Raw genomic sequence first — 24,026 nt, forward strand, 5'->3', positions numbered from 1 at the left:
GAAACATCCACACACACATTCTCACACTACGGACAATTTAGCCTACCCAATTCACCTGTACCGCATGTGTTTGGACTGTGGGGGAAACCGGAGTACCCGGAGGAAACCCACGCGAACGCAGGGAGAACATGCAAACTCCACACAGAAATGCCAACTGAGCCGAGGCTCGAAACAGCAACCTTCTTGCTGTGAGGCGACAGCACTACCTACTGCGCCACTGCTTCGCCCCATAATATTTATGCCCAATAATAATTGATTAAAGAAACAAATTAACAAACAAATGAACAAGCAAGCAAACAAATAAACAACCAAATAAATAAAGGAATGAACAAAACAAAACACAATCAATCAATAAAATAAACAAATGAACAAAACAAACAAAACAAAACAATCAAACAAACAAATTAACAACTGACAAAAAACAAACAAACAAATAAATAAGTGAACAATTCAACAAAACAATTAATCAAACAAATAAACATAAATTAACAACAAATGACAAAAAACAATAAAACAAATGAATGAACGAAAGTACAAAACAATCAATCAAACAAATAAATGAACAAATAAATAAACAAACAAATGACAAAAACAAACAAACAATCAATCAAAAAAACAAACAAACAAATGAACAAATAAATAAATGAACAAACAAATGAAAAAAAATCAATCACATAAACAAACAAACTAAATAATGAACAAAACAAACAAAAACAAAACAATCAATCAGTCAAACAAATAAATGAACAAACAAATAAATGAACAAACAAAAATGACAAAAACAATCAAACAAATAAACAAATGAATACAACAAATGAATAAATGAACAAACAAATAAATGAATGAACAAATGACAAAACAAGCAAACAAATAAACAAACGAATGAATGAATGAACAAATGAACATAAAAACAATCAAATAAATAAGCAAATAAATAAATAAATAAATGAACAAACAAATGACAAAAACAAATTAACAATCAATCACATAAACAAACAAACAAAAAACAAAACAATCAATCAATCAGTCAAACAAATAAATGAACAAACAAAAATGACAAAAACAATCAAACAAATAAATAAATAAGTTAATGAATAAAACAAACACCAAATCAATCAACCAAACAAATAAATAAATAAATGAACAAACAAATGAAAAAAACAATGAATCAAACAAACAAAAAAATCAATTAATAAGTAAACACTGTTGATAGAATTTCACTCTTTGGCGAGGCTTTATTTCTCACTTAAAAAATGTGCCTTTATTTTAAAATACAAATCACCGGGATCATAATTACTAAAAATGCAGAACGAATGGATTTTTATTAATTATTATCAGAAATTATGAAAACTGTGCAGAAAAATAAAAACACCAGTGGAACCTTCAAACTGATTTGTAAGGAATATAAAAAAGCAGCAAAGGCACAAATAAATACTAACCTTAACGCTTCACAATAAAAATTAAATATATATGAAGTTCTGCAATATGCTAATGAGAAGCAAAAGCAAATCTGCTTATAATAAGAGTCATGAAAATAATGTTACAATGCAAATAACAGGGCCTCATTTCAAAAGCTGATTCAATTTCTTCACTTTGTTTTCGAGGGGGAATATGACCTGCGCATGTTTTTGACAACTTTCATGAGATTCACCCTGTTTGTAGCATCAAACTGTCAGATAAATCAAACACTCCTGACGCTGCGCTTTAAACAAGCACACGCGCTGTCATCCTCATTAGCGGCCATCAATATTTCCGTTTCATCCCCAGCAAAAAATAGTCCCATTTTATTCCAGCGCTTTGTGCAAGGGGTGATTTAAAACCCCCTGACACACACACACACACACAACACACACACACGCATATTTTAATAAAACGTTATGACACACATTCCCCGTCAAGTTAATCTCATAACGCCGTGTCAAATCATTTCAAACACACCTCTCAAAATCTGACATTCATAAAGTGAATGAAATCAAATGAGGTGAAGCGTCCCGTGAGGATTTCTGAGAGCTCAGTCCTTGGCAGCTTTGCTACGTTAAGTTTTCCGGACGTCCGCTCACGAATAACCACAATACAGAAGGTTTTAAAATCCGACAATCACAGACAAAAGCGATGATGTCTCTCATGTTTTTGCTCCTTTAATTTTGTGCATTTTCATATTCTTTTCTCTCCGGCGGTTTGAAGGGCATCGGCCTGTACACGACATGACAAAAGCGAGAACAGCAGAAAAAATAAATCAATACAAATCTTTTACAGCAGTTCTTAAAATACCCACGAGCTCGTGAAGTTTGTGAAGGACGCGGCACAGAGAGAAGCGTATATAACATCGAAAATAAGAAAGTTTGACTTCAGACGGAGTCACAGACACTCTGACCTCGACTTTCCTTTATTTCATTAAGTAATCGCAGTCCTTTTAGCTACCACTCAGGCTGGAGTCTCTGCAAACGAACGTAAGAAGATCAAAATAATCCATTGTGTGTGTGTGTGTGAGTGTTTGTGTGTGAGAGGAATCATGTAAACGTGTTTGTTTCGGTTTTCCCGGATCAGACCCCAGGACGTGGGTTACCTCAGATAATGCGAGCTCTTCAAAAACGTGTCCTTTAGGAATCAAAGAGCCGCTCTTCGCAAATCTCCAGCGCTGCTTTTGTGGCGCCGCCGAACACCTCGACGTTGGCGTCGACCCACGGCACCACGTTGCCAGGCATGTAGGCGGAGCAGTTGGCCATAGCGGAGATGTCTATGGGACGCAGGACTCGGTCCCACATGTTGAAGTGGCTTAACTCTCCTACGAAAGCTTGAGTGGCATCAAACCTGCCGCCTACGATGTCCTGTGGAGAAACGACAGCACGCGTCACTGAAATAATACGCCATCCAGTTTCTCAACCACGTTCCTGGAGGACCACCAACTCTGCACATTTACCATGTCTCTCTAACTAAACACACCAGATTCATTAGCAGAGACTGAAAGAGCTGTAATGGGGGACAGACACTGGAGACATCTGAAACATGCAGTGCTGGTGCTCCTCCAGGAACTAGTATCTAGTACACAATCGAGTAGATCACCCAGCAGGCACTGGATGTCAACATGACGTCAGATTGACGTACCCCAGCATTGTGGGACGTTGCATTTTGTTTGTAAATGAAAATCAGGTTGACATCAGAACCCAGATTAGGTGACCTATTCAGAAAGTTTGAAGTAGTTTCAAAGTTTAAATAATTAAAGTAGTTTAAAGAAGTTTGAAACAGTTGCCAGGTGCTTGCTAAGTTGTTGCTAGGTGGTTGCTAAGATGTTTATAGGTGGTTGCTAGGATGTTCTGAGTGGTTGCTAGGTGGTTGCTATGGTGTTCTGAGTTATTGCTAAGGCGTTGCTAGGCGGTTGCTAAGATGTTGCTAGGGTGTATTCAGTGGTTGCTAAGGTCTTGATAGGTGGTTTCTATGGTGTTCTGAGTGGTTCTTGAGTGTTGTTGGGGTGTTCTAGGTGGTTGCTAAGGTGTTCTAAGTGGTTGCTAAGGCATTGCTAGGTGGTTGCTAAGGTGTTCTGATTGGTTGATAAATGTTTGCTAAGGTGTTGCCAGGCGTTTGCTAAGGTGTTCTAGATTCTTGCTAAGGTGTTGTTGGTGGTTGCTAGGGTGTTCTAAGTGGTTGTTAGGGTGTTTTCTAGGCAGTTGCTAACATAAATTGCCATGTTTCTAGCATAAATTAACATGTTGTTAGCATGGTTCTACTGTGAAGTAGCATGTCGCTAACATGTTTCTAGAATAATATAGCATGTTGTTCACATGAATTTAGTATAAATTAGCATGATGCTAGCATGTTTATAGTATGATTCAGCATGTTGTTAGTAAATTTATAGTATGAATTAGTATGTTGCTAGTATGTTTATAGTATAAATTTGCAAGTTGCTAGCATGTTTATAGTATGAATTAGCATGTTGCTAGCATGTTTATAGTATGAATTAACATTTTGCTAGCATGTTTATAGTATGAATTAACATGTTGCTAGCATATTTATAGCATGAATTAGCATGTTGCTAGCATGTTTATAGTATAAATTAGCATGCTGCTAGTATGTTTATAGTATGAATTAGCATGTTGCTATTATGTTTATAGTATAAGTTAGCATGTTGCTAGTATGTTTATAGTATGAATTAGCATGTTGCTATTATGTTTATAGTATAAGTTAGCATGTTGCTAGTTTGTTTTTAGTGTAAATTAGCATTTTGCTAGTATGTTTATAGTATAAATTAGCATGTTGCTAGTTTGGTTATAGTATAAATTAGCATGTTGCTAGTATGTTTATAGTATGAATTAGCATGTTGCTATTATGTTTATAGTATAAGTTAGCATGTTGCTAGTTTGTTTTTAGTGTAAATTAGCATTTTGCTAGTATGTTTATAGTATAAATTAGCATGTTGCTAGTTTGGTTATAGTATAAATTAGCATGTTGCTAGTATGTTTATAGTATGAATTAGCATGTTGCTAGCATGTTTATAGTATGCATTAGCATGTTGCTAATATGTTAACAGTATGAATTAGCATGTTGCTAGTATGATTAGTATGTTTGTCACGATGTTTCTAGTATGGATGTTGATAGTATGTCGAATGTAAAGTCAATGTCAGTTTTTTTTTTATAACAGAAGTCTACGGGACAGATGCTCAGGTGCCATAAGTGGTTGCTAGGGTGTGGCTAGTAAGTTGGAAGGTCATCAGTGATTGGCAAATTGGTACTCTGAGGTAAATGAGCCCAATCCTAGAGCAGGTCGCACACCAGAAGCGCCGCTCGGCGCCGCGACACGGCGCGCACATGACAGATTAAAGTATCACACACCAGACGCGCACATTCGAATGATATTTAACATGAAACTAATCAGATGGCGCTCTGTGGCGCGGCTGAAAAATGAACTGCGTCCTGAGCCGTGGCCGGGCGCCGCCGACATGCGGCGCCAGTGTGTGTATCCAGATAGAAACCTGTTTAGAATTCTAAAATGCATGGTGCTGTGTGGCGCTGCGCGGAGCGCCGCCGTGCGGCGCTTCTGGTGTGCGGCCTGCTGTAGGACAGTCTGGCGCAAAGTTGTGAAGTCATAAAGTTCGGTCCAATGTTAAGTCAATGGGACTTCTCCGAATTTTTCCAGTAAGTTTTCTGAAAACCATAAGTCGAGATCAGCTGGAAAAGATATAGCAACCCGAATCAGAGCAGTGTGAAGGTTTGGAGTTAGTTTGGTGGTTGTAGTATGAATGGTCTAGGAGGAGATGCATATAGAAATTAGTCTCAGAAGAAGAAGAAGAAGACAGAAGAAGAATAAGTGGTCACACTTTACAATAAGGTTCATTAGGTAATGTTAATTAATGCATTCACTAACATGAACAAACAATGAACAACACATCTACTACTGTATTTGTTCATATTAGTTAACGTTAGTTAATGAAAATACAGTAGTTCATTGTTAGTTCATGTTGACTCATGGTGCATTAACTGATGTCAACAAGCATGGACTTAATTATGCATTAGTAAATGTTGAACTATGATTAATAAATGCTGTACATGTGCTGTTCATGATTAGTTCATGTTAGTAAATGCATTAACTAATGAACCTTATTGTAAAGTGTTACCAAATGTTTAAGTTTATGTAGTATTACAGCATGTTGGCTGGTGGATATATGTATAGCATTGCACTTTTTGCCTGTGAGTGTTTCGTAAATCTGTGATCCAGACCACGGCGAACTGTTCCTCTAATGCAAACTGAAGGAAACCCACAGGAGACCAGACTCAAATCCCCTTCATGGAAATGAAGCCGAAGGAAGATAAACTGCAGGCTGCTGAATAATAGCACATTGAGTGCAATGATACAGACATTTAAAGAAAACTCGCAGTTTTTATTAATTACTATCCATTTAAAGCCAATGCCTTCACTGACTGATCCTCTAAAACCAAACGCTATTGGAAAAGCAATTGGATTTGACCTAATTTGGGATGATTATGATTATTAATCTGTAACAACATTCAGGGTTATAATAGATGTGAATGAGAGCATGTAGCTCAAGAACCCTTTATGAGAACCCTCATAAAGTTCAGACCCTTTTCTAACTGTTTTCACGGTGCTATTGACATTTATATACGTTTATAATAATGATGCAGACATTTGAAGGAAACTCTCAGTCTTTATTAATATCTTTTTAAAGCCAATTCCTTCACTGACTGATTCTGAACTCTAAAAATAACCCAAATATCACTCTAAAACCAAACGCTATTGAAAAGCAATTGGATTTGACCTAATTTGGGACGATTGTGATTATTAATCTCTAACCTTGCCTTTCAGGGTTATAAATACAGTCGTGAATGAGAGCATAAAGCAAGTTCAGAGAAAAAAACCCCAAGTGTTACTCTAAGACCAAACACTGGGTTAAAACTATTGGAAAAGCAATTGGATTTGACCTAATTTGGGACGATTATGATTATTAAACTGTAACCCGAGCATTCAGGGTGTCAGAAATGAGAGCATAAAGCAAGTTCAGATATTTTTCGGACTGTTTTTTGGTGCTATTGACATGAAAATGTGTTTCAGATAACGATGCAGACATTCGAATGAAACTCAGTCTTTGTTAATATCCAATCAAAGCCAATTCCTTCACTGGCTGATCCTGCACTCTCTAAAAAAACAAACAAACAAACAAAAGCAAATATCACTCTAAAACCAAATGCTATTGAAAAGCAATTGGATTTGACCTAATTTCGAATGATTGTGATTATTAATCTCTAACCTTACCGTTCAGGGTGTCGTGAATGAGAGCATAAAGCATGTTTAGAGCCTTTCCGGACTGATTTTGTGTGCTATTGACATGAATATCTGTTTAAATCAATGATGCAGACATTTGAAGGAAACTCTCAGTATTTATTAATATCCTTTTAAAGCCAATTCCTTCACTGACTGATCCTGCACTCTAAAAAACCCCCAAGTGTTACTCTAAAACCAAACACTGGGTTAAAACTATTGGAAAAGCAATTGGATTTGACTTTATTTGGGACGATTATGAATATTAATCTCTAACCTTGCCATTCAGGGTTATAAATACAGTCGTGAATGAGAGCATAAAGCAAGTTCAGAGCCTTTTTGGACTGTTTTTTGGTGCTATTGACATGAAAATGTGTTTCAGATAACGATGCAGACATTTGAATGAAACTCAGACTTTGTTAATATCCATTTAAAGCCAATTCCTTTACTGACTGATCCTGCACTCTAAAAAAACCCCAAGTGCTATTCTAAAACCAAACGCAGAGTTAAAACTATTGGAAAAGCAATTGGATTTGACCTAAATTAGGACGATTACGATTATTAAACTGTAACCCGAGCATTCAGGGTGTCAGAAATGAAAAAAAAACCCAAATATCACTCTAAAACCAAATGCTACATGAAAAGCAATTGGATTTGACTTTATTTGGGACAATTATGATTATTAATCTCTAACCTTGCCATTCAGGGTTATAAATACAGTCGTGAATGAGAGCATAAAGCAAGTTCAGAGCCTTTTTGGACTGTTTTTTGGTGCTATTGACATGAAAATGTGTTTCAGATAACGATACAAACATTTGAATGAAACTCAGACTTTGTTAATATCCATTTAAAGCCAATTCCTTTACTGACTGATCCTGCACTCTAAAAAAAACCAAAACAAATATCACTCTAAAACCAAACACTATTGAAAAAGCAATTGGATTTGACCTAATTTGGGACGATTGTGATTATTAATCTCTAACCTTGCCATTCAGGGTGTCGTGAATGAGAGCATAAAGCATGTTTAGAGCCTTTTCTGACTGATTTTCTGTGCTATTGACATGAATATCTGTGCTATTGTGCTATTGACATGTATATTCATAAAACAATGATGCAGACATTTGAAGGAAACTCTCAGTATTTATTAATATCCATTTAAAGCCAATTCCTTCACTGACTAATCCTGCACTCTAAAAAAAAAAAAGCCAAATATCACTCTCAATGCTTTTGGAAAAGCAAATGGATTTGACCTAATTTGGAACGATTGTGATTATTTATCTCTAACCTTACCATTCAGGGTTATAAATACAGTCGTGAATGAGAGCATAAAGCAAGTTTAGAGCCTTTTCAGACTGTTTTTGTGACACTATTGACGTGAATATGTGTTTGAGATATAAAAAAATAAGAAAACTGAACGAGGTTTTAAACCGCCTGCAGTGTGAAACACCTTTTTTTTTAAACTGGAGGATTTATTTTTTATTTTCTTCAGTAGTGACGGTGACAGATGATAAAAAAACCTGAATTCCATTTGCAAGGAGAGATTAAAAAATGCCTTTAATGCATGGAGTAAATCCTGTCAATTTGCTTTAATACACAGTCTGCTGCTGTTATTTGGGTGTATATTTGCCTGAAGCTTTGGCAATAGTGTGACTATTTTCATTATCGCAGAGGAAAAGAATTTATTCAAAATAGCTGCTTTTTTTTTTTTGAGTGTGTAGTTTAACTGGTGGAGTACGAGAGCGGTTTGCCAAGGACGCGAGCTCAATCCTTAGGGATCTGATTAAAATGCATACCTTGTATGCGCTGCCAAAAGCAGTAAAAGAATAACTACTGAGTTTGATTAATTCTGTGATGTTGTGCGGCGTAGGTTTGCTGAGTTCGCTCTGTTGATTATCATACGCAAGTTTACTGAACTAAAACTAAACTGAAATTCATAGCAGAACAATAATAATCATAATTAAAAAACTAAATGATTAGAAAATGCCAAACTATAATATCATTGCTAACAATATTCCTCCAAATAAGACCTGCAGGCTGTTATACTTTTTTAGAATATATTAATACTAGCAACATTTTAGTCAAAGAATTGTGTAAATATTGCTCCACTTAAGTAACTAGTATTCAGCTTAAAGTGCAATTTGAGGTTAGTTTGATTGGGTTAATCAGGCAATCATTGGACAACAGTAGTTTGTTCTGTAGCTATTATTCAATTTAAAATATATTTAATATATAAAATATATTTTTTCTTAAGAAGGCTAATAATATTGACCTTAGCATAAAAACCCCTTTATTTCAGCCAAACTAAAAGAAACAAGGTAAAGATATAATAGGAAATACCATGAAAAAGTGTCCTTGCACGTTAAACATCACTTCGGAAACAACTGAAAAATAATTAAGGCTCCACAGTATTACTACCAATTTTCTCTTTAAATGTATATACTCAGCGTCAAAAGAAAATCAAAATAGGCCCGGCTGGTACACGCCATCATAAGATGTTAATACTAGATTAGATTTAGGTCGTGATTACAGGTGACCAAAATTCAAAATCTAGCCAGCGTCTAAGGGCAACGTTATTTTAATATTCAATAACAATGTCAAACGACGTTTAATTTTAATGTTATTTTAACGTTCAATAACAATGTCAAACGACGTTTAATTTTAATGTTATTTTAACGTTCAATAACAATGTCAAATGACGCTCAATTTTAACGTTATTTTAACATCAACTTTTACCGTTATTTTAACGTTCAATGACAATGTCAAATGACGTTCAATTTTAACATTATTTTAACGTTCAATAACTATGTCAAATGACATTCAATTTTAACGTTATTTTAACATTCAATAAGAATGTCAAATGATGTTCAATTTTAATGTTATTTTAACGTTCAATAACAATGTCAAATGACGCTCAATTTTAACGTTATTTTAACATCAACTTTTACCGTTATTTTAACGTTCAATGACAATGTCAAATGACGTTCAATTTTAACATTATTTTAACGTTTAATAACTATGTCAAATGACATTCAATTTTAACATTATTTTAACATTCAATAAGAATGTCAAATGATGTTCAATTTTAACGTTATTTTAACGTTGAATAACAGTGTCAAATGACGTTCAATTTTAACATTATTTTAACGTTCAATAACAATGTCAAATGACGTTCAATTTTAACGTTATTTTAACGTTTAATAACAACATCAAATGACGTTTAATTTTAACGTTATTTTGATGTTCAATAACAACGTCGAATGACGTTGATTTTTGGTTGTGTTGGAAAGTGACCAAAATCCAACGTCGAGCCAACATCTTAAACCAATGTAATATTGACGTCAGATAATAACATTTATTTATCAGGTATGGCAACCAAAGTCCAACGTCTGATAGACGTCATAGTGGTAACGTCCACACAACATCAAGCTGTATTGTCATTAGACTTTGATATTTGACTGTTTTTTGGTTGCGTTAAAAAGTGCCAAATATCCAACGTCAACCAAGTTTTCACTTCCACCCAAAATGCAAAGTCCCATAATATTAGGGTACAACGTCAATCTGACGTCATGTTGACATCCTGTGCACCAACCTGATTTCACCAAGTAGGACATATTCCTGAATTAACATCTGTGTTAATACTGGAACAACATTCCAATCAGCCAATCAGAATTGAGGGATACGTTTATGTTAAGTTAAGGCTTACATTTAGATTGTTTTCCAGCTAATATTTGCGAATATTTTTAAATTATGGTTGGGTTTAGGGGTAGGGAATAGATATGGATGTCCAACAAAAATGATGTTCCAAGATCAACATAGATGTTAATCAAGGATCGCATTGTACTTGGCAAAACCATGACGTCCTGTCCTGTGCCTGCTGGAGGACCATCAAAATCAAGCAAAACCTCCTGTCAATTAACCTGAAGCTTCCTCAAATCAATCAATATAATGCAAAGCCCTGCATAAATAAAGGTAAATAAAACCTGACCCAGACAAGAGCTATTATTCTATCACTTTGTGTTATTTAGGTCACAGATTGTGCCGGTGAGCACAGTGAATGCACTCTATTGTTAAACTCCACAGCGTGGGCGAGTCAGTGGAATTTAATACCACAATCTGTCAGAGAATGTGCATCTTTTAAGTCATTTACGTCTAATTTGAAGAAATGTCTTCTCAATATTAAACATTGTGAACACTAGGCTTTTTGATTTTATATTCCAGCATATGTTTTACGCAGCAGATGCCCTTCCAGCCGCAACCCAGTACTGGGAAACACCCATACACACAAAATCATACACTGCGGCCAATTTAGCTCATCGATTCCCCTATAGCGCATGTGTTTGGACTTGTGGGGGCAACCGGAGCACCCGGAGAAAACTCACGCCAACACGGGGAGAACATGCAAACTCCACACGGAAATGCCAACTGACTCAGTTGGGACTCGAACCAGTGACCCTCTTGCTCTGAGGCCACAGTGCTAACCACTAAGCCAACCCATTCGTCTTCAACATGAGTATAAACTTCGTAAATGTGTGCCTCTTTGTCGATGGTGTGTGCTCGATTGTACATTGTGCCTGACTCTCACAGGGAATGCAATAAAAAAAGAAGTCTGTGAGCTGCTGAGAGGTGACGTCTTCTCATCATCGCGTGTGAAGGCTTATTATCATCTGTGCACTTTGCCTTCCCCTTGAGGGATCCGCTATTTCACGTCTTGTGCGCTCACCTGCTCTTGGCCCAGGATAATGACTCCGCCAGGTTTAATTGGGTGCCAGGGGGCCAGGTTTTCTCCGGTGCCCAGCCGCTCTCCGTCCTGATAAGCCTCCCAGAAGCCGTCTCTGGTGGTCCAGGTGATGCAGATGTGATGCCAGCGGCCGTCACTCACCGAGAGAGGAAGCTGAGCCACCTGTGGCACACAAAAGGAAAGCGCTGGAGGTTACGACTGTGGAAACTGTATTTCAAGAGCAATTGCAGCGTTATAGACGTGACATTTGCAGTAATAACTCAAACATAAATTCATATAGGAGGTGTATGTTAGCATTATATTGAAGCATCTGTAAACATATTTATATTTTAAATGAGGCAAGTGAACATGCTTTATGCATGTGACCAGTCTGTGAGTTTACAGTACATACTTTGTAGACATTCTGTTAAATAAACTGCAGAACCCTTAAGAAACGATGCTCATCTAGAGGATAAGAGTTGGCTCACTAATCAGGGCTCGAAACTGCGAGCATTTTGGTCACATATGCGCCCGAAATTTTACCTATGCGACCTCAAAATATATTTGAAAGCATTTGTGCGAGTGCAAAAAATTGTTGTGTGCGACCAGTTTTTACTGCAAAACGTTCACCACATGCACGGATTTGGGAGACATTCACGCACAATGCATCTCTGCACTTGAAGCGCAAAACGCAGCGCTCAGGAATGGTTTAAAACTGTTGTCATGTCAACTTGCTGCAGTAAACAAAGCCAAGTCTGTAATGCTTGCCCCGCCTTCGAGTTCTTCTTATCCGCTTGTTAAGTGGTGACGTGTTTGTGACGTATGTGAAACTGTTTCCGGGTCCAAGCCGCCATTCATTTGAGTGGAGAAATCATTCGTTTATGATCACGTTTTATTCCTATCACACATTAAAGTTAATTTTACATAAAGTCACAGTGTACACAACAATCTCTGGGCTTGCTGCATAACAAATACCAAACAAAAATTTTACAATTTATAAAAAATTAATCACTTTCTGGCCATCGGATATTAGGCTGGATATATATACTGCCATCTTGATTTTCGAAAGTATTCAATCGATTTGTAAGCGTTTATTTTTACCATTTCATGAGTCTCCCCATTCTTATGAATAGAGCGCTTGGACCCGGAAGCCGCTTCGCGTGACGTCACACTTAACAAGCGGATTGGCCCACTGCTCTAGCACTGACATATCAGCTGTCAATCACTCAGTCAATGCCTTCTTGCTTGGGATGACAGGGAGAGCTACTACCGTGAAAAACTGTAAAGCGCTGAAGATGAGAATGAAGATAAAACTGACAGATTTTGTTTTAGAAACCATGACATCTAAAGTTACAAATAATAGCCCCTTTCACACATACAGACCTTTCCGGAAAATTGCCGGCAATTTTCCGGAAAGGTCTGTATGTGTGAACAGGCTCTTTTTGAAAATACCGGTAAATTCGTTCTGGCTATTTTCCGGAAAGAGAAGTTGTAACATTACCGGTAATTTGCCGGAATGCTGCGCTGTGTGAATGCAGAAGGAAGATTGCCGTAATAAGCGCGTCCACGTCTAGAACGTGCTGACGTGAGACGCCTGCTTTAGCCAATCAGAACAGTCAGACGCATTCACGTGGGCGCGGTTTATGAGAATAAAAGCCTTTGAATATTTTTCCAGACACCTTTGGCTGCTAGATGTTAGTCAGATAACGTTTCTATGTTCCTTCTTAATGCTAACTGTGTAAATAATTATCGATAAAATGTTTATGATAATCCGTTGTTTGTTTACCTACAAGCTTTGCGTGTGCCCGTAAGCGCCCATAGCGCCAGCACACACACATATCATGAACATCTCGACATGCGAAAGTGTTTCTCTATGTTTTCATTAGAGTTGTACTCAATACTGATCCATCCGAAGAGTTTGTAATGTAGTCAAATGTTTACAAACACAAGCGCAGGCGTTTAGAGCACATTTCTGGTTAATGATGTCATAATTTACCAGCATTTTGCGATGGATGTGTGAATGCTCTTTTCGGGAAAAATTCTGTAACGTCCTCGCCTGTGTGAACAGCGCTTTTTTGAATATACTGGATATTTACCTGTATCACTGTGTGAAAGGGACAAATGACACATCTTACTAGTGATCATGTGATGAATGTTAATTAACCATCTCATCGCGCCAAGGAGAGGTTTGGGAACAAATGAATCGCTGAACTAATCATATTAGAGTCGCTGGGATAATTGGGTAAAAATAAATGCATATTATAAGACAATGACAGTGTTTTTTGACCTTCACGCAAATCAGCATGTTGTTAGAGACCCCTAAAACCAAAATATGACCTTTTATAATGCAAAATAGTGGCTCTTTAAGTCGACATTCTTCAAAACATTGTCTTTTTTGTTCAACGAAACTCAAACCGGTTTGGAACAAGTGGAGGGAAAGTAATTGACAAAATGTCTGTGATGGGATGTAGATATGCAGGATGGAGAGTGTCTCCATGAATCATCATAACATAAACTCTCCTCTATAAAGTTGTATCTGACGCTTAAAATATTTAATCCCCAAGTCAGACACACATTGAGTTTGACAGCTACCGCATCTTGAGTCTGGGCCAGGATATTAATGTGACCGCACCTTTAACCATCAATATGAATAGTGAGGTAAGGGATTTACTAAAACTGACAAGCATAAGGCTCAAATTATACTTGGGTTTGAACGCCTACACAAGCACACACATCAACAAATGCACAACAAATGCTCAGTTTGGTCGTGTGTGTGTGTGTTTAATGAATATTGATCAGTACCTGAGGTGATCATCGTCATGGTAGCTGTACTTCTGCCACGATGTCGCAGAAACATAGATATGTATTTTTCAATTTTTTCTACTTTACATGTTTAAGATCCTTTTTAGGTGGTTCATGGTTAGGACAAAAACTTTGCATTCAACATGAAAAATATTAATTTTATCAAGTCGCAGTGTCACATGTAGGATATGGTATAAGCAGTGCTTAATTTGTGAATTGCGAGTTCCCGGAACAGATCGGGGTAATGGATCCGGCATGTTATCCGAGGATGGAGAGGTGTCGCACATAAAATTGGGGTGGTGGGGGCGGTTGGTGCGGTTGATGGCAAAGGGGTGTCGCGGACGAAAGTGAGCTGGGCGGGGGGTGTCCATACCTGTCAACCCTCCCGTTTTTCCCGGGATTCTCCCGTATTTTACCGTTCTATCCCGCTATCATCCCGTAAAGGTATTTTCCCGTATTTCTCCCGTATTTTGTTCTCTGAACAGCCGAGCCTCCCTATACGCAACCCATACCGCCGAACCACCAGGGGTCGCCCCTTGCTCTAAAACGCGAGACTTCTGTGCTTTCGCTTTGTTTAGGAATGAAAACACTTATAAACAAATATTAAAAACGGCGCGATTCCATTTCCTTCACAGGTGCCGTCGCCCATCCTATACAATCCTCAAAACAGTCATACAGCAGTGCGTGACTGTCAGCTGACGCGCTCCATAGTGATAAGCAGACGCTGTTTTCCAAACGGATTCTGTACACGCGATTTGAAGCGGAGAGAAAGTCTGGCTTTTGGGTGTGTGTTTAAACAGACATACACACATAATTAATAATAATAACATATAAGGATGTCGATCTCGGTGGGTTTTTTTCCAAACACAACTAATTTAGTCTTAAATGAGCATAAAAAGTTAGGAAAGCAGTCGAACACTTTTCATTATAATGTTAGATGAGTGCATTTTTAAAGTGACGCCTCTTATTTAATGTAGTAAAAAAAATCTTAATAAATGAGAGGCTCATTCGTTGCTCTTTAACAGGGGTCACCAATCACGGTTCTGGAGGGCCGGTGTCCCTGCAGGGTTTAGCTCCAACTTGCCTCAACACACCTGCCTGGGTGTTTCAAGTATACCTAGTAAGAGCTTAATTGGCTTGTTCAGGTGTGTTTGATTAGGGTTGGAGTTAAAACCTGCAGGACATTGGCCCTCCAGGAACAAGTTTGGTGACCACTGCTCTTTAAATAACACAATAACAATAATTTTAAAACATAATACTGACCATTTAATTGTTTATTTACAATAAAACAGCTCCAAATGAACACATTTAGTAATTTGAGGATATTTTTTTAAGGGGGGGGGGGGGTCCCCTATTATGTTCCCAATGTTGACAGGTATGGGGGTGTCGCGGACGAAAGTGAGCTGGGCGGGGGGTGTTGCGGACGAAAGTGAAGATAGTTGGGGAGTCGCAGAAAAAAGTGAAAGTGAATAGTGGACAGGGAAGGAGGGCGGTTGAGGAGGGGGATCGGTAAAATGAGGATCAGACTTCAGAGGTGCTGGATCTGGAATGTTCCGGCACAAATTAAGCCCTGGGTATAACGCCCCATTCACACGGGGCTTCAGCGTCAACGCTTGACTGAAGGCGTGTCTGAAGTTGGGGCTGAAGCAATCGTCATAGAAGCGTCAGCCAATGAAATTCAGTCAGCATTAGGCCACTGTCTAGCTGGTGTATTTGCATACAGTGATCTGATTGCCTGATGCTTCAGTCGGCGCTTAAAAAGTTGAGCTAGTCCTTCTGCAACGGGCAACGCCTCTGAAGCGGCGCCGACGGATCCACAATGCAGTTCGGCAACGGCTGACGTCACCCATTCAAAGTCAATGGGAAGCGTTGACGCTGACGCCCTGTGTAAATGGGGCTTAAGAATGAAAAATCTCCTTGATCATATTTCACCATGTAATAATATGATGCAGATTTACCTTGATGACCAACAAAAACCTGCTCTGTTTGAACTGGGCTTGAACTTTAACTTGATTTGCTGCACAAACGGTTTTGCCTGCTAGATGTTGCTGAAATTTTGCAGAAAGTTTCAGATTAAAAATAGGAAGATGGTCAAAATGGCAGCATGGTGGCGCAGTGGATATTGGAAGGGCATCCGCCGCGTAAAAAAACATATGCTGGATAAGTTGGCGGTTGATTCCGCTGTGGCGACCCCAGATTAATAAAGGGACTAAGCTAAAAAGAAAATGAATGAATGAATGAAGGTCAAAATGGCAGCTCGGTGGCGCAGTGGGTGGAACAATCGCTTTACAGCAAGAAGGTCGCTGGTTCGAGAACGTTCCGCTGTGGCGACCCCAGATTAATAAAGGAACTAAGCCGAAAAGAAAATGAATAAATGAATAAAAATGCTGTGTGCAATTTCAACATGAATCTCCTTTTATGAGGGTGATAAACCTCCCAAATATTTATGATATATTTATTAATTTCACAAAGATTTGGCTGATTTCACTATGCTCGCCGACAGAAAGCTGCTCGGTTTGAAAGAATGTCTCAAGGAATCATCACAACACGAACTCCTCTCTATAAAGTCGTTTCCGGCGCTTCAAATATTTATATATTTAATCTCTAAGCCGAGACTTACATTGAGTTTGACAGCTACAGCACCTCGAGACCAGGCTGTTAATGCATTTAAGTGGAGCGGTATGCAAAAAGTACAAAAACACGCAACATTCAGACACAAGTAATGAAGCACTGGGGTATGAGATGAGATTTAGTGGAGTGAGAAAAAAGCACTGAAGACACTCTGACAGGTAATCAGATTCAGCATGGCAGCATCTCTTACTCTCCTGTTCTTTCCGGCTTGACGTCTAGACACACACACACACACATGTGTATGCGCACACAAACACTGTACATGTATAATGCATGTGGTGCAGTCCTGGCAGACAAGATGCCTCTCTCAATAAGCAAGATGCCAAACTGACACTTCCTGAGTGAGGTATCATGGGATTTTTTTGCAAGGCAGATTCACTTTCTGGCTCTCTCAAGACCCTCAGGTTACACACACACACACACACACACATACACACACACACGGCGATACCTCCACAATGATCCAGAGATATACGCCATATCCATGGTTACCGAGACATGCTAACCTCATTTACGGATGAAATATTGGAAGCTAATTTTCCCCAAAGAAAAGCAGCTCGGTTTCATAGTCTTGATTTAGAACCACGGAGGACATATTTAATTCATTTATGTGTGCTTTAATGCTAGACTTTGATATCATCAAGGGTCTTGTGCAACAACAGCCTCTGAAAGCTAATCATCTTACATTCGTTTTTATTAAAAGTGCATGTGAAAACCTTTTCATGTTTCTCTTGTGTGTTGCTCTATGGCCGGGAAAGCACTCGGAGATGTTGAGGGAGAGAAATGAGTTTGTCGCAAGTCCTACAAAACAATCTAATTGCGAGAGTCTCATTTCAAAGAGCCTCATGCATCTGGGAAATGCTTTACAATGTTAACTGTAACAGAGTGATCTGGTTTGTTTTAGCCTTGGGGTTTCTGCATTGTGCATCTTTACACGATAACTCGATTTTTTATGATGTATGGGTTAAAAAGTGCGGACTGTGTGTAGAAATGACTTAATTTACATATTTTGTGAAGAAAAGGTGAGCAGTAGGTAAGGACAGACAGACAGACCGGACAGACAGACCGGACAGACAGACCGGACAGACAGACAGATAGATAGATAGATAGATAGATAGATAGATAGATAGATAGATAGATAGATAGATAGATAGATAGATAGATAGATAGATAGATAGATAGATAGATAGATAGATAGATAGATAGATAGATAGATAGACAGACAGACAGAACGATAGATAGATAGATAGATAGATAGATATATATATATATATATATATATATATATATATATATATATATATATATATATATATATATATATATATATATATATATATACATACAGACAGACAGAACGATATATATATATATATATATATATATATATATATATATATATATATATATATATATATATATATATAGATAGACAGACATACAGACAGACAGACAGAACGATAGACAGATATATATATATATAGATAGATAGATAGATAGATAGATAGATAGATAGATAGATAGATAGATAGATAGATAGATAGATAGATAGATAGATAGACAGACAGACAGACAGACAGAACGATAGACAGAAAGATAGATAGATAGATAGATAGATAGATAGATAGATAGATAGATAGATAGATAGACAGACAGACAGACAGACAGACAGACAGACAGACAGACAGACAGACAGACAGACAGACAGAACGATAGACAGAAAGATAGATAGATAGATAGATAGATAGATAGATAGATAGATAGATAGATAGACAGACAGACAGACAGACAGACAGACAGACAGACAGACAGACAGAACGATAGACAGAAAGATAGATAGATAGATGATAGATAGATAGATAGATAGATAGATAGATAGATAGATAGATAGATAGATAGATAGATAGACAGACAGAACGATAGATAGATAGATAGATAGATAGATATAGATAGATAGATAGATAGATAGATAGATAGATAGATAGATAGATAGATAGATAGATAGATAGATAGATAGATAGATAGATAGACAGACAGACAGAACGATAGATAGATAGATAGATAGATAGATAGATAGATAGATAGATAGATAGATAGATAGATAGATAGATAGATAGATAGATAGATAGATAGATAGATAGATAGATAGATAGATAGATAGATAACATATTGTAATGTAGTCATATGTTTACAAATACAAGCGCAGCCGTTTAGAGGTCATCTCTGGTTCATGATGTCAGAATTTACCGGTATTTTGGAATGGATGTGTGAATGGTCCTTTCAGGAAAAAATCCGTAACGCCCTCGCCTGTGTGAACAGCGCTTTTATGAATCTACTAGTAAATTCGTTCTGGAAATTTTCCCGGATAGTTATATATATTTTAAAATTATATTTATATTTTAGATTATTTTATATTTATTTAATATTCAATATTTAATACTTATTTTTAAAATATTCATTATTTTATATTTATTTAATATTCATTATTTTGCATTATTATTATGTTTTAGATTGTATTATATTTATTTTATATCAGTTTTTATTGAATATTCATTATTTAATATGTATTATTATATTTATATTTTAGATAATTATATATTTATTGTTTTATATTTATTTCATATTTATTCTTATTTATTTTTAGCAATAGCTTGTATAAATTAAAATGAATTCTCTGTCAAATCCTGAAACTAAACTAAATAAGAAACAGAAGAAAAGACCACAGTCTGCAAATTTCTATATGCAAATTAATATGTAGGGGAAATATAAAACAAGCACACACAAAGCACCACACACTGGTTAATTGACAATCCAAAACTAATATTGCTTAAGGGGGCTATTAATATTGACCTTAAAATGGCTTTAAAATATTAAAAACTGCTTTTATTCTAGCCAAAATCTTCTGTCAGCTACCATTAAAAGTGCTTTGCTGGTTAGAAACATGATTGATATATTTTTAATTAAAATATAAACTGACATTTAATATAATTATGATTACAGAGAAGATTCTAGTTTTGGATATGTGAAATGGCGTAGCCCTGGGCACATATTTTGCTGTTCTCAAAGATGTAGCTCTGGGCACATATCTCCAATGCCCAGCAAACGGAATCAATCTCAGCTCACCTTATCATTGACAAGGAGCTCCATTGGACTGTTTCCCCACTCGATCAGCACAATCTCATTGGCTTGTCCGGGCACGCCGTATGAGAACGGGGTCCCGATTCCAGGACTGGCGCTGGACTTGAGCCACATGCAGACGGTGAAGGCGTACATCTCCGGCAGACTCTTCTTGATGCGTCCGTACAGGTAGTTGGTGCGCAGAGGCAGAGCCACTTTAAAGTCCTCTGGAGACTTGAACGCGCTGTTACCTTTAAAACAGAGAACGATTTGCATTGAAGGGCAGGAAGATGCAGAAAATGCTGACCTGAGATGGCGCTAATTTGATGTGATTCAGCTAATTGACTTGGGGTTTTGCTTTCGGGTTGGGTTAATGAAATGAGCGATCCGTACCGACTGGTGTAATTGCGCTGATATGGAGTGACATGCAGGGGCTGTGTAAGGTGAAATAATGATGTGGGTGCTGATGATGCATGGGCGGTTATCATTCGTTAATCGTTCGCAAACGTGGCCTGAAATCTGAATTCAGCAGGACGATGTGTCCGCCCAATGCTAACAGATGGGGCCTGCGTAAATCCCACATCTAAAAAGGCCAAAAGGAGCGATGAAGGCAAACAAATGATTGCAAATAGCAAGTTCGTTTACATGCAGACGTTCTCCTACTAGCTGGAATTGCCACAGTGGATGAAATCTGCCTCAAAAACAGCCCTATAGTGAACTCTAGGCAGTGAAGCATAACGCATTTTCCCCTGGTGCCGTGTTCAGCACTGGCCATGTGCTCAAGGTCTCAGTGATGACCTTGTAGAAAGTGTAGTCAATGATTTGTGTGTTTTTAAAATTTATTTTAACTTTTTATTAGGGATGCTATTTTATTTTATTAGGGATGATCAAATGTGTTTCTGTTCTGCTTAACAGCAATATAACGAGAGAGATTGTTTGAGAAATTGTTATAACTCTTCTTGAAGGTCAAGTTTACACACAATAAGATTATTCTGCCTCTGAAAAAGCTCAGATGATGATGTCAAGGTTTTGGAAGTTTCTGATTGGCTAATTGACAACATTTAGGTTAATGTGAGGCACAACTGTAGAATAGTGTTGAAGGAAAAGCTCAAACACACTGCTTCCTTCTGTGACAACATGGGAAAGTCAACAAGCCAGAATCAACAACAAAGCCAGATTACCATTAGCTGAATGACACTGGGAAAAGACTAATGTTTGGAGACATGTCCTGTGCTCTGATGGAGCTAAGATTGAACTGTTTGGCCATAATGAGCGGTGTTACATTTGGAGGACAAAGGGGAAAGTGCACAAGCCTAGAACACCATCCCAACTGTGCAGTATGGGGGCGGCAGCATCATGTTGTGGGGCTGTTTTGCTGCAAGAGGGACTGGTCCACTTCACAGCATAGATGGCATCATAAGCAAAGAACACTATGGAGAAATACTGAAGCAACATCTCAAGACATCAGCCAGGAAATTAAAACTTGGCCACAAATGGGTCTTGCAAACAGACCACAACCCTAAGCATACTGCCAAATGAGTTTAAATGTGCTTTAAGGACGATAGAGGGAATGTTTTGGAGTGGCCATCACGAAGCCCTGATGTCAATCCTATAGAGAATGTGTGGGCAAAGTTGAAAAAGCTTGTGCGAGTAAGACAGCCTACAAATCTGACTCAGTTACACCAATTCTGTCAGGAGGAATGGGCCAATATTCTTGCAAACTATTGAGAAGCTTGTGAAAGGAGACACAAAACATTTGACCAAAGTTATACAGTTTAAAAGCAAAGCTAAAAAAATACGAAGGAAATGTGTGTAAACTTCTGACTGTCTAGAAATTCTCAAAAAAAATCTCTCATTATTCTGACATTTAGCAAATATAAATCATTTAGGTAATCCTAACAGACCTAAAATAGTAAACGTTTAGTGTAATTTACCACCAGACAATTTTTTAAAATGGTTCTGTTCCTTTTTTTAGAGTGTATGTACACTTCTGCTTTCAATTGTAGGTGTGAACATGTCATGGCAAGAAGCAGCTTAACAGAAAACTAGATATTAAAAGTTTGAGGACAAACTTTATGGTGGCTTGAGAAAGCCTGTTGGAAGTAGTTTATTTAGTTTGTAAAAGTTGGCTAAAATAATGATTAAAATCCCTGCAGTCACCAGTAAAGGCTTTAAAGTTTGTCCCTGTGTCTGTGGTTTGTTTATAGCATGAGTCTAGCATGAATTCCCTGCTGAAAAATCCAGCCTAAACCAGCCTAGGCTGGTTGGCTTGTTTTAGCTGGTCGACCAGGCTGGTTTTTGGGAGTCCAGCCAAAACCAGCTATATCCAGCTTAAACCAGGCTGGTCAAGCTGGTTTTAGCTGGATTTGGCTGGTCATTTTCCAGCCTGACCAGCTAAGACCAGGCTGGAAATGGCTGGAAACCAGCCTGGAAATGGCCAAAACCCCTCTAAACCAGGTTGGTCAACCAGCTAAATCTAGCCAACCAGCCTAGGCTGGTTTAAGCTGGATTTTTCAGCTGGGTTAGAATGTTGTTAGCATGATTCTAGCACGAATAAGCAGAAATTAGCATGTGCTAGCATGGCACTAGCAGGATTAGCATGTCAGTAGGATGTTAATAGCATGTTTTAGAACATTCTATGGGACAGTCGCTAGGGTGCTGGAATGGGTTGCTAGGGAGTGGCTCGGAATTTTAAAGGTCTTCAGTGGTTAGCTGCTGGCTAGTTAAATGTTAAATGAGTTCATTCCTAAGTCTGTAATGACAGTATGAGCCCATAAAGTTTGTCCCAATGTTAAGTCAATGGGACTTTTCGTTATAATGACCTTATAACGTTAAAGTATGTATAAAAATACAAGCTTCGCAAAAAGCTTTACTGAAAATTAATTCTATTCACTGTATTTTCAATCGAATAAATGCAGGAGTGGTGAGCATTTGTTGGTTTCTCATCCTTTGTTACATTTTTTTTCCCTCAAGGACTGCTTTTTTTTTCTTTGTGGCTTGTGGAAACAATACACATGTCTCTTCTCCTCATCTTAAGCTGAAATACATCTTCCCACATTTTTCCACAGTGAATGTGCGCATGCTTTTTCTCTTCGCCCTTCAGTGGTGCCTCTGCAACAGTTTTCATGTGGAGTTCAAAGCGGTTTGTGGCGGGAGCGAAAAGCCTTTGACTAGTCTACCTATCCCATACCGCAGACCAGCAGGTGAAAAAAAAGAAATGTTTTGAACTGGCAGGGCAGCACACATCAGTACGAAAACAAAAAGTGATAGACTGGGTCTTATTTTGACAGGAGCGAGTGAATAATTGATGCCTACTTTTCTCCAGCTCGGTGATCCTCTCCAGCAGGGAGTTGAGGGTGTTTTCGGTGCGCTGGCGGTGCGCTGCAGTCTCGTTGTAGAGTTGGCTTTTCTCTTCCTCCAGTTCGGCAACTCTGGTCAGCAGCTGGCCCTCCAGATCACTCAGACGCCGCTTCAGCAGGTCTCTCAGCTCACTGGGGAACGCTCCATTGGATGTGTTGGTGCGCAGCTGCTGCTGAATGACCAGAGAAACAACACTGTTTGTCTGCCTCAAACCTAACAGGTCACTCAGGATCATAAGGATCAAGTACATCAAAAAACTACAAGATTTCTGTCAAAGTAGGTCCACATAGCAAAATTTCCAACCCAAGCTCATTCTGAAAACGTAGCCCCGCGGACATTTCTGGAGACTACGATTTACGAGGTACATATGGCTGCATTTTGTTTTTTCTAGCGAACGCTACCAGACGGTGTGACGCCGCTCCTCATTGCGCTCGCTGGCTGACGGCTCTCCTCCGTGTGGAGGGCTTTCCCGCTGTAACTAGTTTGTCCGGTTAGCTCGTCAAGTTACGCCGCTGTAACTTGAAAGAGCGGTTCCAGAATTCAGGTAAGACATAAAAACGAATCCAAAAGATAAAGCAAACGATTTCATAACGGGCGAGAATACGGTGAAATCAGAAAACGCGGTCAAAA

At 38.1% G+C, this 24,026-nt stretch overlaps 1 protein-coding gene across 8 annotated transcripts in view; it reads right to left on the bottom strand.

Moving 5' to 3' along the window:
* The window catches only part of nptx2a (neuronal pentraxin 2a), a 34,330-nt gene that overhangs the window by 2,578 nt on the left and 7,726 nt on the right, over positions 1–24,026 (bottom strand). The window contains exons 2-6 of one of the 8 annotated variants that reach the window (XM_087242726.1): positions 23,352–23,565; positions 20,043–20,287; positions 11,490–11,669; positions 2,567–2,828; positions 1,764–2,438 (exon numbers count right to left, since the gene is read on the bottom strand). In XM_087242726.1, coding sequence (XP_087098852.1) covers positions 2,601–2,828; positions 11,490–11,669; positions 20,043–20,287; positions 23,352–23,565 — 867 coding nt within the window. In that variant the 3' untranslated portion in view covers positions 1,764–2,438; positions 2,567–2,600. 8 annotated transcript variants of the gene reach the window in all.

This window comes from Danio rerio, chromosome 3 (assembly GCF_052040795.2).
Source record: "Danio rerio strain M-AB ecotype USA chromosome 3, GRCz13ab, whole genome shotgun sequence".
NCBI classification, from domain to species: domain Eukaryota; kingdom Metazoa; phylum Chordata; class Actinopteri; order Cypriniformes; family Danionidae; genus Danio; species Danio rerio.